General features: G+C 29.2%; 2 protein-coding genes and 1 long non-coding RNA gene across 3 annotated transcripts; 1 reads left to right on the forward strand and 2 right to left on the reverse strand.

The window, feature by feature from the left end:
• Window positions 1–371: 371 nt before the first annotated feature.
• On the reverse strand, window positions 372–3072 carry LOC114165693 (patatin-like protein 3). The gene is made up of 7 exons (XM_028050260.2): window positions 2881–3072; window positions 2004–2185; window positions 1641–1806; window positions 1388–1534; window positions 981–1238; window positions 692–861; window positions 372–539 (listed from the first exon to the last, which is right to left on the reverse strand). Exons 1-7 carry the CDS (start codon window positions 3055–3057, stop codon window positions 449–451), a joined length of 1191 nt encoding a protein of 396 aa, XP_027906061.2. The 5' UTR covers window positions 3058–3072; the 3' UTR covers window positions 372–448.
• Window positions 1723–2356, forward strand: LOC146881976 (uncharacterized). Its single transcript, XR_014985023.1, has 2 exons — window positions 1723–1863; window positions 2023–2356. It is a non-coding gene; the product is annotated as an uncharacterized LOC146881976 (long non-coding RNA).
• A 7971-nt stretch (window positions 3073–11043) lies between the features above and the next one.
• Window positions 11044–12785, reverse strand: LOC114165694 (patatin-like protein 3). Its single transcript, XM_028050261.2, has 5 exons — window positions 12615–12785; window positions 12377–12523; window positions 11995–12246; window positions 11702–11871; window positions 11044–11444 (listed from the first exon to the last, which is right to left on the reverse strand). The coding sequence occupies exons 1-5, from the start codon at window positions 12783–12785 to the stop codon at window positions 11354–11356; spliced, it is 831 nt and encodes a 276-aa protein (XP_027906062.2). The 3' UTR covers window positions 11044–11353.
• Window positions 12786–17345: the final 4560 nt, after the last annotated feature.

Here is a 17345-nt window from a genome sequence, read left to right on the forward strand (position 1 = left end):
GGATGAGAGACTACAGAAGAGCCCTCTGTTCATCGTGGCAGAGTCATATGGTGGCAAATTAGGTGTCACTCTCGGTTTATCTGCTCTAGAAGCTATAGAAGCTGGGAAATTGAAGCTTAGACTTGGAGGTAATTTCTCTTGAATTATGTGCATCTGTCAGATTCTACATTGGTGTTTTTGGACTTATATACATGGTCCTAGCAATTAAGTTACATACAATTCAAAAGCATTGAACCTTATTACATGATCCATGGTTCCTCCAAATAGGAGTTACTAACAACCCCAAAGCATCAACCTTATTAGATGATATATGGTTCTTGGAACTGGGAATTGCATAGAACCCCAAAGCATCAACCTTATGCAAACATGGATAAAAGACAACATAATGTAATGTCATAGACATGACATTTATTCATAATGTGAAGTTGGTAATTCCCTAATAAGGAACTTAAATAGTTTCAGTGAAAGTTCTTCCTCCTTTTTCCATTGATTTCCTTTTCAGACGCAACTGCCTCTCTGCATATAATTTCTCAGCCAACCTTAAAAGAAAAATCCTCCCAAAATTAGCATTCAATATATTATAAAAACCTTTTCATATTCTACATTAAGTCAATAAAAAAGAAGCTCTTAAAACTTTCTGCTACTAATTTTAAACAAAGTACAAAATTATTGAGAAAGTGAGTGTACGCACATGTCAAGAGCCATAGCATTTGTTTGGTGTAGTTTAAATGGGACAAATGTATTAACATTCATCCTCTTAGCTTTTTTGTCCAACAGCGCATTTCCCACCTTTACAAGGCTATCCATGTTCTCTTCAGTAGTATTATCCACTGATCCCATGGATGGGTCCAGGTTATACTCCTGCCACAATTACATATATATCATCAATCGTTTTAACTTATATACATTAGTTGCTGTTTTGTTTTCTTCTATTATAAGTATATCGAAACATTTATGCAGAAAAACCTAAGTGTGTATACCTCAATTCGAAGATAGTTTTCTGCAGGAAAGAGGCCAGGGAAGATTGTGGCAAGGTAGGAATGAGTCATGTCTGTTTTGGATATAACTTCGCTAATAGTATCACTGTGTTCACCTAGCCATCTAAGTAGGCACGAATCATCATCATTGTCATCACCTAACTTGTCCTTTGCTTTTGGTATTCCAGTTCCTAATGACAGCAACAAAATTTCCTTTTCTGAATGGTGTTCTTTTATCACTTCACTCACAGCAGCCATGGCCTATATTATTCAATCAAACTCTTCACATATTTCTCCATATTTCTTGCAAAAAATTTCACTAGTCTTAACTAAGTTAAAATATTACTACAACCATCTCTCAATACTGTGTTAAAAAAAGTGTATATAATGAGTTAGTGATGAATATTTACTGGATTGTTAGCAGCGAGAGCACCATCAACCAAATCAAATTGAACACCGTCATTCTCAAATTGGTGTGATGGTAGAAGAGTTGGTGCAGCTGAAGTGGCTACGCAGATATCTGAGAGTTTGGCATTCAAGTAAGCTTCTGTCTTCAGCTGCATCATCAAAACCACCACAAACAATATTCAACAGTTACCCTCAAGAAAAAGGTTATATTCAAATCAAAATATAATATACACATTTAATTTCTACCATGCTAACCTTCAATTTTGAGAATACAACTGGTTTGACTTTCTTCTCATCGAAAGATGGTATTACCACGTTCGTCAACGTTTCACTGAGTCGTGTATCTTTCAGTATCTCACTAGTTATGTTTCGTATGAAAACTCCATCATACTTGGGACATTTGATAGGATCCCAGATAGGTCTGCATGGTTTTGCATCACAAGAAACCAAATCTTTCAGAAAACTAATCAAGCCAAAGGTAACAACTAAGCCATCTTTATTAAATTTCACCCAACTACATATACTTCTAAGTTTAGAAGTTAATTTTGATGATATAACATCTCCCAAATAGTTGTTATGACTATGTTAACTCAATTTTTATGAGCTTGATACTTATACCTAGGTTTAAATATTTCAGGGCCATATTTCTTGTAGAACAGTGCGACTTCCGATGGAGTAAAGAGAGGATGATTAGGGTCATATGAGCTCGGTGCTGCTAACATAGCAGTCATGAGTCCACCAGTGTCTGTTCCTGATATCACATCGAAATAATGTGCCAAAGATGCTGTTCGATCCATAAACTGCAACTCAACACAGTCTCAGATGTTACAGTTAATGTATTCAAGTACGGTTTTTACCTCTACAATATATTCAACCATACCAAATTGTAGATTCTCTAGGGAATAACATCAATTCAAATTATACACGAGTTTTTCAATTCATATTAATCACAAGTAGTTTTCGTTGATTCATACTATTATCTCACCTCATCACACTTTTCTTTCCTTTTTTTCTCCTCTGTTCTATCTTTTATATATATATATATATATATATATATATATATATATATATATATATATATATATATTTTAAACATATTATACATCTTCTCTCCTTCGAGTTAAACACTCCAATAGGAGCACTACTATTAACCATTCCAAAAAATTTATTATAATAGTTTGTGGAAAGATAACTGTATATGAAAATTATATACACATATATATAATGTGTGTAAACACTGCTATCTCCTCTTCATATGTTGTTTCTTTGGGGAAGATGAACTAAGTATACATAGTTCTATAAGAAAACATTTTTATAAGCAAAAGCCATAAGGATTATTTATAACTTTGCCTAAAAAACTAACAGCCTCATACACTCCTTTGAAAGGATAAGACTAATATATAGTTAACAAAATCCTTTATGGCCAGAATACATATACAATTCTTAAAGCTTAAAAACTTGGAACTCACACACAGTGATATAATAGAAATTGGACCTTAAGAGCCTTGTCCAAATAATGAAGAACAGCAGCTGGAATAAGTCCTCTGATGCCACCACCATCTATGCTGAGAATGGATACATAATCTCCATAGCTTGGTGGTGGCAATGGTGTATTCAATCCACCCGTGAGTTGGCTGCAAAACACCAAACAAAACAAGACCAATGGAGACATTATCTAAGTATACATTAACGAGGATTCCTCTCTGATGTGGAGGCTATTTAAAGACTTTTTTTCGCCCACCAAGCAGGTAAAAAAATTAGAAAAATAGTCTCAAATTCATTGTTATAATAGTTAGAAAATTAATTATGTTATCTTGGTTCAATTTTATTTCTTGTCTTTGTCTTTTCGCCAGTTTTTTATACGTATGGGATTTGGTGGTGATTAATTGTTTTGGTGCGATCGATTACATTTTATAATTTGTAGGTTTGGTAGAATGCAGTATAGTCTACCACCAATTAAAAAACAAGAAAAACATGTATTTAATAAAGCCATGCCGACACAACATTACGTGCATGTGCCAGTATTTAGGAGTGGTCAAGCCAACTACTCTTTGACCCGTAAAAATAAGTCAGGTTGAGTTGGTTCACTACAAAAAAAATAATCATATATTATAAGAAAATTATGTTTTGATAAGAAATTTTTTGACAAAGTTAACAAAGTTACTATAAATGGAATTAAAATAGATTTTTATTTTACTTTTTAACCAAAATAAATTAATAAAATAATATAAGATAGATCGACACGTCGCAAGTTAGACTCCAGGTTAGACCGACAAAAATGTGGACTGGTTTATATTTTTCTATTTTATTTAATTTTTAATTTTTAAAATTTTTAATTTTTTTTGTATATATTCCTATAAATAAATATTTAAAACATATTTACTTATATAAACATTTTTTAGACTTTTATGTGATTAATTAAAATAATTAAGTTTAAATATTTTTTTAGTTCCTATTTTCGTTGCGTTTATTCAATTTGATCATCGTTTAGTTTCAGTGTTTAATTAGGCTTTAATTTTTGTCAATTCTAATCAATTGGTCATTTTTGTTAATCGTGTTTAAATAGTTAATGTATGTGAACCGTGCATGTCAATCAGTTCAAGATGTTTTTGATTTTTTAATTTTAATTTTTTGATTTTTTTAATTTAAAAAAATTATCCACGTGTTAAATCTGTTACGTTTCAATGTCAGTATCATGTGTTCCGGTTATTTATGTTCAATTTAGTCTAAAGTTTTATTGAAATTAAACAATTTTGTCTTTTCAAAGTTAAGACCAAATTTATCTTTCATATAAATGTTATACTAATATTTCTATTAAAATTGACATTTTAATTAATTATATTTTTAAAATTAAATTGTAAATTATTAAATTCAATTATAAATTGAATATAATTTTTAGATTCAATTATTAAATAAAATATAATTATTAATAAAACATGAATTTAGAATTTTTAAATTATTTCTGATATTTCTAGTATTTTTAAATTTCAAGTAAAATATAAATTTAATATTTCTAATATTTTTAAATTTGAAGTAAAACATAAATTTAATATTTCTAAAATATTTATAATATTTTTAAATGTGAATTTTTGAAATATTAGTATATTTAGAATATAATTATTAGAGAAAAAACATTTAATAATTGTATTCTAATAATATTATAATAATTATAATCTGTTTAACAATTGAATCTAAGAATTATATTAAATTTATAATTAAATCTAATAATTTATAATATGAATTTCAAATATAAATAATAAAAACATCAATTTTAATAAAAATATTATTATAATATATTTATATAAAAATTAAATTTGGTGTAAATTTGGGAGTGACAGTTGTTCAATTTTAACAAAAATTAAAATGAATTGAACAAAAATGACAAATATAGGAACTCAAAAGAACAAAAGGAAATGACACAATGACGAACTGACACATGACACTAACAATGACACGTGAACAATATTTTTTTAATTAAAAAAAATTAAAAATTAAAAAATAACGAATATAAAGACTCAATGGAACAAAAGAAAATGACTCAATGACAAACTAATACGTGATATGCATTGTTCACATACGTTAACTATTTAAACATTGAAACATCGTTAGCAAACAAGACCAAATTAACAAAAATTAATGGAAATTAAGACCTAATTGACACTAAAACTAAATATGGACCAAGTTGAACAAATATAACGACCATAAAAATCAAAAAAATATTTAAAACAAATAATTATTACATTTTATTATAATTAATAATTTGAACTTAATTTGTAAATATTAATGATTTAAATTATAATAATATTACATATTTAAAAAAATATAATATAAAAAGTTTAATTTTTTAATTATTTTAAAAAAAAGTAAAAACAAAACGAGTGAACAGAGAGATAGATTGAATCATCAATTTGGCGAACAAGACGAATAGAGTTAAAACTTTCAAATAACATAGTAAAAGTTGTAAGTCAGCCTAACTCGTTTGGATAGGTTAGCGGGGTGGTCCACGTGCCATAGTCATTGTAACTCGTGTAAAATTCACCACTCTTTTGTTTTTGTGTCACATGTTCTCACTTGCTAAAAATCTTTATTAGAGGATATTGTTTGAGAATGTTGGATTATCAGGAGAAAAAAGAATAGCGTCAATGCTTAATTTTATTGAAGAAAAAAAATGATAAAAGTTTAAAAGAAAAGAATAAAAAATAAACCTGTGTAAAGTTTATCTTAATATAGTATTTACGATAAAATATACAAATTTTGATTTTGACTTCTATATATTTTTATTTTTCTAAAAGTTTAAATTATTTTTCTTTTGTTAAATTTTAGTTTAGTCATCAACCTTTTTTCTCTTTCCAATTCTGAAGTCACTATTCTATTCCCGAAATTAATATTAATTTTAAGATAAATAAATAAACTTGATTTGGAAACCAAAAAAAAAAAATTATAGATATATAACCTAGCATGGTATAGAAAAATACCGATAAGCTCGATCAAAGAATATTTGTAATTGGACTTTCACTCGGCTACAATTAAATAACGAGTGATCGGAAATAAAGAAAAAAAATATCATAAGAATTAATAAAATAAAGGTTTTGTATTTTTAGAGATGAAACTAAAAAACTAAAAGAATTAAAATATAGTTTTGGTTATTTTGTAGAGGTTAAAAGTATTTTTTTTGTTTATAATTCTAATATAATCTAGAAACCTATTTAAAACTTACTTTGACATTGTTTAAAAATGCAATCTAATTAATTTTATTTTTACAGGATCTCAAAAACACACTTCAAAGACTCTATTGGTTCTCTCTTCACCCTTAATCTTCAAGTTGAGATCCTTAATTTTCAAGTTGAGATGTTCCTGAATTTAGGTATCGTTCCAAATTGAGACGGGCATGTCTGTAAAAGATATTTTAACGCTCAAATCAAAGACATACTTCAAATGACAATAAGTGTTGTAAAAATGAATACGTAATTAATTACCTCTTAATAGTGTTATTTATATTAAGTTTATGGACTTTAACCTGGTTTGGATTACCATTAATTAATTTTGTTTAATGTTCTACTAATATGTTTTAACTCTTAACCTCAACTGATTGAAGTTTGCCCTAAAAAATATTTTCCACAATGTCCTCTTGCTGACATGTTTAGTGTTATCCGAAGAGATCTCGATCATACTCAGCATAATCCAGGATGATATCATGCATACAACAATTTGAGATGATCCTGAGAATATAGGTCGAGATAATCTCAGGTACACAATCAAAGATCATTTCGGGTTTGCATAACAACACTAGCCCCATAAACTCGATATGATCTAAGTGAGAGTTTTGAAATGTTGAAATGATATAGGTGACAATGTTGTCGATATGATGATATGATGCAAATAAAATTATGTTTTTTGGTCACTTTGTTCTATACTTGGTCTTATAGGTTTAGCAACCTCCCACCTCGAGAAACAAAGAGACGAGGAGGCTTGATGGACAGGTATTAGAGTGTTGATGTGACCTTGAAGACCTTAGAAAATTTAATTCAGTAGAATGAGTAAAATGACAAAATAAGTTATATAACTCATTTGGTTAGAGTACGTGGGTAATGTATGAGAGGTATTGGGTTCTTCCACTAGCAATGCTTTTATATTGTGGTTTTCTAAAATTGAAATTTGGGAGATTAATAAATTTAGGCCTATTTGTTTTGGGTTTGGAGAAGAGCACTTAGTGTGAAATAGTGCATGTTGTAGTCATTAGGGTTTTATTAGTGATGAAGCTTTGGGGTAGGTTATTTTTAGACAATGTCATTTGAAAGTCAGTAGGGTAAAAGGTAACGAGAGAAAAATAGAGTTTTGGGAGGGAGTTAAGTGCAAGCAGGGAAGTATCAAGAGCTATAGCGGGAATAACAATCCAGGTGAGTGGATCTAACTATTTTAGTTGTTTTAACTATTTCAACATGTTTTAACTTGTATACATGATTATTTGTTTATGTGATTTTGATGGGTTATCACGGTTCAAGCAGAAAACCAACAGTAAAGATAATGGTCAGATAAACAAGGATGGCCCCGCTTTGAACGTAGTTTGGTACCTTCCAATCGTGCCTAGACATAAGCGTTTGTTTGCGAATCCAAAAGATGCTAAAAATCTTATATGACATGCAGATGAGAGAAGATGTGATGTCTGCTTTGTCATCCAGCTAATTCAATGCAATGGAAAAATATTAAACATGAATTTTCCTAGTTTAGTCAAGAATGTATGAGTGTTCAATTTGGTTTAACTACCGATGGAATGAATCCATTTGGTAACTTAAGTACCAATCATATGTGTTGGCCCGTTATATTATTCATTTACAACTTATCTCCTCGATTGTGCATTAAGAGATAATACATGATGTTATGATGATATTTGGTCCAAGGCAGCTTGAAATTGACATAGATGTATATCTTAGTCCATTAGTTGAAGACTTGAAGTTGTTGTGGTTTGATGGGGTTGAAATATTTGATGTTTTTACTTTTGAAATTTTCATGATGCATGTAATGTTATTTTACACCATTAATGACTTTTCAACTTATGGTAATTTGTTAGGGTACAAAGTCAAAGGTCATAAAGCATGTCCCATATGTGAAGAAAACATTGCATCTCATTAATTGAAAAATGAAAGGATGATAGTATAATTGTGCCTTCAAAGGTTTTTATAATCTAATCATCCTTATTGACAATTAAAGAAAGCATTCCATTGACTGACCTTCAAATTCATGAAAAGTTAATAAAGTACATCATGTATTTGGGACAACATCCAAGAAGTCATCTGCAATGAGTCCTTGGAAGAAAAAATCAATATTCTTTGATCTTCCATATTGGTTGAAGTTAGAGGTTAGATATTGCGTAGATGTAATGCATGCAGTGAAGAATGTGTGTGATAGGTTGATTGGTACACTACTTAACATTCAGGGAAAGACAAAAGATGAAGTAAATGTTCGTTTGGATTTGGTTGAAATGAAGATCCGAGAAGACTTGACACTAATGGAGATTAGTAAGCATACTTATTTGCGCCCCACATGTTACACTACGTCTAGACAAAGAGAAGATAACTTTTTGCCTTTGCCTAAAGAGTGTCAAGGTACCTCAAGGATATTCTTCAAATATTAATAGTTTAGTGTCAATGCAGGACTTGAAGTTTGTTGACCCGAAGTCTCATGAATGCCACATATGTTCATAATTAAATTATATTCCATGTAATAGTAGTTGCATCAACAGGGAAGTCCTAAACCCAAGAAGATTCCTCTATCTTTGGAATGTCCTTTTGGGGACATTACACCAACTTCCTGACATCATAAGTGATAAGCTGATGACAGTTCCATGGGATTCTAATGTATAAGGAGAAACATTAACATTTCATTGTATTTGCATAAGAAAGATGCCTTGGAGCTTGTGTCAAGGCCAGAAGAACTGAATATTACTATTATGTAGTTATGGATGATGTAAGCCTTTTAACCATTATTTCTATTCAATTGATTTATCTAGTTACTTATATCAAATAAATTTTGTGTTCTAGTATATATGTGGTGTCACTAACAATATGGGGTTGAATGATGCTTATAGGTTCATAGATCCCTAACTCACTCATGAAGGCAATAAGTTTGATGACATTCAAGCATATGTCACCAAATGCTATGAACGAGGAACGCAAATATATTTTTTCCCTTATATTGCTACATAAGTGTACTTTGTTAACTTGTCAAATAATCCTTCATTTTAAGGTATAACAATGAATTTATTTTCAATTCAAACATCATTGGCAACTGCTTGTGGTTTTCCTAAAGGAAAACGTTTGTTGTGTGGTTTTGCTCCTTACACAACTCTTCCCTCAACCATCTCAAACAAGTAATAGATTAGTAAGAACCTAAATGTTATGAATTTTATTTGTTATTAAATGTATCCTAAAACCTTCCCTTCATCATAGTTCAATTGCTTGACATAGCATGTTATTAGAAAAATCAACTACTAAAGCAAAAAAAATTGCATGGTTATCCCTCGAGGTTTGGTATTTTGGTGCATATATTTATTATTGTTTGATTCCTTTTTTTTCCCTTAATTATTTATAATTGTGTTGATATGTTGTAGTATTATAAACAAACCGACTCTTATGAATGTGGTTAATATTTAATGCAATGGATGACAATCATTGTTCGTGCTCGTATTACAACTAGTTGAAAAACGATAATATTTGTATTGAATCAAATACTTTGCAATTTTGTCTTTTTATATACTAATTGAAATTAATGTCTTTTTGTGCAAAAATTCAAGAGTATTGCACCAATTCCCAAATAAGTCCATAAAGTATGGTAGGGTAACTTGTGAAAAATTTATAATACAAATGTACAATAGTATTTAGGATATTTACTTGTTGTAAGACAAGACTAATAATTGTATTTTGATTATGGGTTTGATAAAATTTATTGTGTTGTTTCTGTGGTGGTTTTGTATCAATCTGTGCAGGTTTAAAATATGTGAGAAAAAAAAAACATTATTTAAAATAAAAAATGCCTACAAATCCACTACAATAAAATATTTGATTAATGACCAATGTTACTAACATTAGTTACCTAGGTTTTAGCTACAAAAAATATTGGTCTCTAAATTAGTTTCTAATTAAGAAATTAGTTTCTAAATTGATCTCTAAACATATCTTTTTATCGTAAAATTGGTCACTATTTGATAGTTTTCTTGTAGTGACCATAAACAAATTTTATTTTTAATTTTAATTTTTTTATAGTATTTGGTCTCGATTATAAGGATAACCAAAATCAAATGCCTACTCTGATAAAAATATATATTCCCATATTTGAACATTTGAGAGAGTTCTTTTGGAATATATTTCAAAAAATTAATACAAAACTTTCCACATCTAATTCTTTAAATATTAAGAAATTGTTTCTCTAATTTAACAATTTGATTCTTATTATCATACTAAGAAAATACGTAAACAAGACAACTTTACTAAGAAAATTGTACGATAGCAAACATATCAATGCATACTGAATGTGATCAATAAAAGTTTTGTGTAGTTCAATTTAAATGTGCTTGAAAATTGCTATTATTTTAGGGTTTAAAATATAAAAATTATACTTGATTGTTTTTTCTGGAAACTTTGAGGAGGTAGTGCAACAAGTTTAACTAATACAGGTCTTGCACAACAACAATAAGTATTAGAATGATATGCAATTATCATGTATCAATATAATTCCAACAATTTTCTAATAATATAGTCATTCTTTTTATAAAAAAAATAATTAATAATGTTTCATTTATACCCTAAAATTAATTTGTATATCTTCTTCGTTGGGCACTTTGGTGAGTTGTAGTGTATATTAACTCTCCTTTATCTATATTAAACTCTTTTTAAAAATATTAGTTATTAATGTGTTAGTTTCTGTTAATGTTAAAATTTCAACACATGACCTATGTACTTCTTCCTACTTCTTTAATCTTTCACTTTTTGCATAGTTTCTTATAGTGATCTTTTACATAAGACAATATTATTCATTATTTTCAACAAATAAATAATTTGTGGTGTTAAAATAAATTTTACGTCCCACCATTTGTGACTGCTAAAAAAAATATAAACATTGACAAATAAATTGGACCAAGAAGATCTTAAAATACCACAGAAAATTACCAAACAAAGGATCACTTCTATAATACATGGTCTTAGCAATTAAGTTACATAGAACTCAAAAACATTGAACCTTATTACATGATCCATGGTTCCAGCTAATGGGAGTTATACATAGAACCCCAAAGCATTCAACCTTATTATATCATATATGGTTCTTGCAATTGGGATTTACATAGAAACCCAAAGCATCAACCTTATTCCAACATAAAACACACAACAAACATGGATAAAGACAACATAATATAATGTCATACACATGACATTTATTTATAATGCTAGAGATGCTCTTATTCCATCAGAAGGAACTTAAATAGTTTCAATGAAAGGTCTTCCTCCTTCCTCCATAGATTTCCTTTTCAGACGCAACTGTCTCTCTGCAAATAATTTCTCAGCCAACCTTCAAAACAAACATCCTCTCAAAATTACCATTCAATATATATAATCAACTAATAAGATATTATAGTACTCACGAATGCTGTATCACTTTTCAAAATCAGAAACAATTCTGTGTATATATACATATATAGCTTTTAAAATAACTATTATAAAGGCCTTTTAACATTATAATTCAAAAAAAAAAATCATCTAAACCTTTCAGCTACTAATTTTAAACATAGATAGTGAAAACAATGTTGAGAAAGTTAGTATAAGTACCTGTCAAGAGCTTGAGCATTTGTTTGGTCTAGTTCATATGGTTTATATGAACTCAGATTTATCCTCTTCACTTTTTGGGTCAACAGGCCCTTTCCCACCTTTTCAAGGTTATCCATGTTCTTTTCATCAGCATTATCAATTTCTGCCATGGATGGATCCAGATTATACTCCTGCAATTACAAAGACAACATCAATCATTTTACATTAGTTGTCAAATTCATTTTTTTGTTTTGTTTTCTTCTACAATAAGTAGATTGAAAACATTATTCAGAAAAACCTAAGTATGCATATACCTCAATTCGAAGATAGTTTTTGGGAGGAACGAGGCCAGGGAAGATTGTTGCAAGGTAGTAATGAGTCATGTCTGTGCTGAATGCAACTTCACTGATAACTTCAATGTGCCCAGGTAGCCATAAAGCTTGGCACCCAATATCGAAGATGTTACCTAACTTCTCCTTTGCTTTTGGTATTCCAGTTCCTAATGACAGCAACAATACTTCCTTTTCCCCACTGTGTTGAAACACTTCACTCACAGCAACCAGGGCCTAAAGTATTCAATCAAACTCTTCAGATATTTCTTCTAAAAGAATCACTAGTTTTAACTAGGTTCAAATCTTACTACTACCTAAACAAAAGTATTTATATATATAGTTTGAGTTAGTGATGAATATTTACTGGATTGTTAGCAGACATAGCTCCATCAATCAAATCAAATTTGACACCACCATTCTCAAATTCATGGGACGGTAGAAAAGTTGGTGCAGCCGAAGTGGCAAGACCTATATCTGAGAGCTTCGCATTCAAGTAAGTTTGTTTCTTCGCCTGCACAAACAAACAGTATTCAACACTTAAGAAAAAGGTTATTGGTCGAAAAATCACAATATAATATGAAGAATGTGTAGCATATGCTAACCTTGAAGCTGGAGAATATAACTGGGTAGATTTTCAGCTCATCGAAAGATGGAATTACCACGTTCGTCAACGTTTGATTCAGTCGTGTCTCTTTCAATAACTCTCTAGCTTTTTTCGCTAAGAACTTTCCATCATACTTGGGACATTTCGGAAGTCTGCCATGGTTTTGCATCACAAGAACCCAAACCTTTTAGCAAACTGATTAAGGCAAAGGTAATAACTAAACCATTTTTATTAAATTTTATCCAATTACACTTTTTTTTTTCTTTGGTGAAAAAGCGAACTTTAAGTCTATTTCAATGTCACAAAATCGATTTGTGTAAGATTAGGTTTTGTACTCATATATATACTCGAAATTGGTTTCATTTATAGTCGATGTAAAACTTTCAACACATCTCTTTTTTTGTGCCGATATGTTCGAATAACGGGTTCTACGTTTAGAAATTAATTATGATGATATAACATGTGTCAAATATTTGTTATGACTACTTTAACTCAATTTTGATGAGGTTCATTCATACCTAAGTTTAAATATATCAGGGCCATATGTCTTGTAGAAGTTTACGACTTCCGATGGAGTGAAGAGAGGAGTATTGGAACCAGGTGAGCTCGGAGCTGATAACATAAGACTCATGAGTCCTCCGGTGCTTGTTCCTGATATCACATCAAAATAATCTGCCAACGATGTTGTTGGATCCTTCGCCTGCAACTCAAACACAATCTCAAATGTTACATTAATGTATTCAATATTTTAAGAGATGTTACATATAGGGTTGTCTCGTCAAATTTGATGTAGTCCTTGGAAAATATAATGCAACATAATATAAAGATTGGCTCGCATTTTGTTATATATCTGAATTTTTTATCTGTTGGTTAAATATATTGTTTGCCTAAATAGTTCAAAAGGAAATTTATCTTCTGTAACGAGATTGTTTGAAATATATTATGCTTGATGTAGGATTTACATAGAAATGTAATTGTGAAGTGCTGACATCCCAATTGTCACTATTTCTATATGTATATTTTTACCGATAACAAAAAAACTCCATTCATAAATACATAGTTGTTTTATTGATTAAAAAATGCTATATTCAACCAAACTAAAAATAAGAACATGAATTCCACCAAACTAAAATAAGAACTTGAATTCCTAACCAAATCATGTTTATGGAAGTTATATATTTACATATATAACGTGTGTAAACATTTCCATTCCCTCTTCATATGTTGTTTCTGTGTGGAAAATGAACTAATTATATATAGGTTTTAAAGAAAAGTTTTTCATAGGCCAAAGCTAATGATTATAAATATCTCTCCCTAAAAAAAACTTACATCCTCATACACTCCTTTAAAAACTTACAGCCGTATGACTTATATTTTATATCTAATGTCTAGAAGAGTTTTAGCTTTTATGTATAAAAGTTTTATCGTTACTTTAACGGATTTATCTAATGTTTAGGGGAGTTTTAGCTTTTATATATAAAAGTTTTATCGTTACTTTAACGAATTTTGAAGATACATTATATCTTTTTCTCATCTTTTTACAGATGGGTTAGAACATCCTCAAGTACTCTATTATTAATTTAATTTAATTTTTTATTGAGAAAAAAAAAGAGAAAGAAGATAAGACTGGTATAGTAAACCAAGTCTTTGATATGGATAAAAATTCTTAAAGCTTAAATAAAAACTTGGAATCCACACACATTGGAATTAATATAATAGAAATTAGACCTTAAGAGCGTTGTCCAAGTGAATAAGAACAGTGGCAGGAATAATTCCTCTGATGCCACCACCATCTATGCTCAGAATGGAAACATGATCTCCATAGCTTGGAGGTGGCAATGGTGTGTTCAATGCAGCCATGAGTTGGCTGCAAAACACCAAAGCAAACAAGAGCAATGAAGACATTATCAAAGTGTTCAAGAGAGAATTGAAGAAGGAAGTGAAATGGAGAATGAAGAACTTGATGATTCCTCTCAAATGTGGAGGCTATTTATAGACTTTTTCTTTTTGGCCATACAAGTAGAAAAATTAAAAAAAAAAGTTTCAAATTCTTTTTTATATTATACCATTGGTGTTTATTGCCTGAATAATGTGAAGCTTGCGTGCAATTTACTAGAACCACTTAAAAAGTATAATTATGTAATTTAAGAGTTTATATATATATATATATATATATATATATATATATATATATATATATATATATATATATATATATATTGAGTGAACTATTAAGAATTCACAAGAGGTATACTACTTTTGAAATAATTTATGTAAAATAGTTTATAGGAATTGTATCAAATCATACTTTGGTCAAATTGCTTTTTTGTCAAATTGCTCTTTTGGTCTGTTTTTGTCAAGAAGTGTCAAATTGGTCCTTTACTTTTTTTATTTCAATTTAGTCATGAGTTTTTAAAAGTGATTCAACTTGGTTGTTCTCTTTAGTTTTCACATACGCTGTTAAATTAAAAAAGACATACAAATTGACACGTGACAATGATTTTATTATCGTTTGTAAAAAAAAAACTAACAACAATGACCAAATTGAATTGTACTTTTAAAAAAATCATGACCAAATGGAGACAAAAAAGACTAGAGAACTAATTTAACACTTTTTGACAAAAATAAGGACCAAAAGAGTAATTTAGCCAAAAACTTTTAATATTTTATGGGATATTTCTTATAAATTTTTTAAAAAAATTTACAAGAAAAGACTTTTTTTTATCATTTTTTCTAAAAATTTTAATTGACAGATAATTTTTTCGTGAATAATTATTTACTACAAAATTATATAATTCACAAATATTTCCTACATATTTTATTGTAAAAAGTGTTTATACAAAATATTTTGCAAGAAAATTAGCAATTTCTTATAAATTATTTCATAACAAATATTTTTAGTAGTGATGGTTAAATATTATTAATTATTATGAAAATTTAAAATTGTTTATTTCGACTATATATACGTTAACAATCAAGATTAAAATTAATTTTTATGTCCCCATTTTAAAACACGTATTAAGTTTTCATTATTTAAATATTATTAAATAATATATTTAATGTCCCTAATTTTATAATAACTACTTCTAATATTATACACGAGTATATGAATATAAATTTTTTAAAGTTCTATATCATAGAATGATTGTCCCTATTGCCCTATAATATTTATTTATTTTATTTAGGTTGGGGTAACTCTATTGTTTCTATTAATATATTTGTTATTGCCGGTAAAAAAGATGGAATGATTGTCCAAACTTTATGATTTTCATTCTTAAATGCATTCAAAATTTAAAATTTCATATATCTCCCGCGTTACAAAAGCATAAGAAAATTCATATATCTCATGTATGTAATGTGCACCATATCAAACCTAGGGCGAACTTTAAACACTTCCACCTTGCTAATCTTAATAGTAGACAAAACCTAGCTTGGAGAGGTATGTGGTTAGCTACTATAGGGAAAATTTGGAACCATAGGAATGGGATAATCTTTAAGCAAAGGAAAGTGGACCTTATAGAAACTTTCAGTCATGTTCAAATGGTAGCTTGGGTATGGATGAAACATAAGATTCCTACTACAACGTTCTCTTATAGTGATTGGATTTTATTCCCATTTACATGCTTAAAATCCATGTGATACGGTAATGTGTGTGTTCCAGTGTGATAGGTATCAAACTGCAGGTGTTCAAAAGCTAAATGGAATTGTATCGTGGTGGTGACTGTGTACAAGGGAACACAAAGCAAGGTTCAAAATATATTGTAGTTACATGTGAAGCCGTAGGCATCTGGAATAACTTGGATTCTATTACTGGAGGCTTAAAAGGACACACTACCAGCGTCAAAGATCTTTATCCACTGTGTTCATAACTATTTTATGATGCATCATATTTGCAGACCTCCATTACGCCTGTTCTATTCTGTAGCAACCAAAACACAATGAAGTGGTGTTTGTGGAAGCAGAAGGGATTAGGATAGCAATTCAAAGGAGGCGGATCAACTCTATTATGCAGAATCTGCTAGATCTTTGTGTTTGGATCCACAAGTCTGTCCTATAGTTCTTGTTCAGGGTTATGCTATTGGTCTAGCTTTTTGTTTTGAAGGTGCTATGATGCCAAGCTAGAGCATCAATATGTAGTAGATTGTTTTGTATAAGGGTTAGAGCACCCCTTAAGTGTTCTTTCTTAATTATATCCATTCTTTGCTAATCAAAAAAAAATTAACCATTTAAATGTGAAATTCTTTATTAGTTGGAGAAATAAGAATATTATAATTATGATGAATCATGTCCAAATGAGTTGCCACATAATTAATTAAAAGTATTTCTTTCTATTTAACCTTGACTAAGACCATAAAGTGCTAATATTTTTTGTTTTCTTCTCATTTATGTTATGTGTATATGGATTGAGGTAACCAATTATTTTACTAATTTAAATTGTTTTTATTGATAAAAAATTGTTTGACTATTCAAATATTAATTAATAGTATTTTTTTATTTTCTATTAACAAATAAAATATATTAATACATGATTATTTAAGATATTTCAACCATCATAAATCACCAAATTACTTAAAATTCAAAATCTTAATACAATGAATTTGTAAATATTTTCTCTTATAACCACCGGTGGAACTATGATATGACAGGGGGAGCCACGGCTCCCCCATTTTTTTTTTAATTTTTTTTATATATATTTATATATTTTTTAAAATTATATTTTATATTATTT

The sequence above is a fragment of the Vigna unguiculata genome, chromosome 10 (assembly GCF_037176805.1).
Source record: "Vigna unguiculata cultivar grain cowpea cultivar isolate G323 ecotype 2 chromosome 10, ASM3717680v1, whole genome shotgun sequence".
Lineage (NCBI taxonomy): Eukaryota > Viridiplantae > Streptophyta > Magnoliopsida > Fabales > Fabaceae > Vigna > Vigna unguiculata.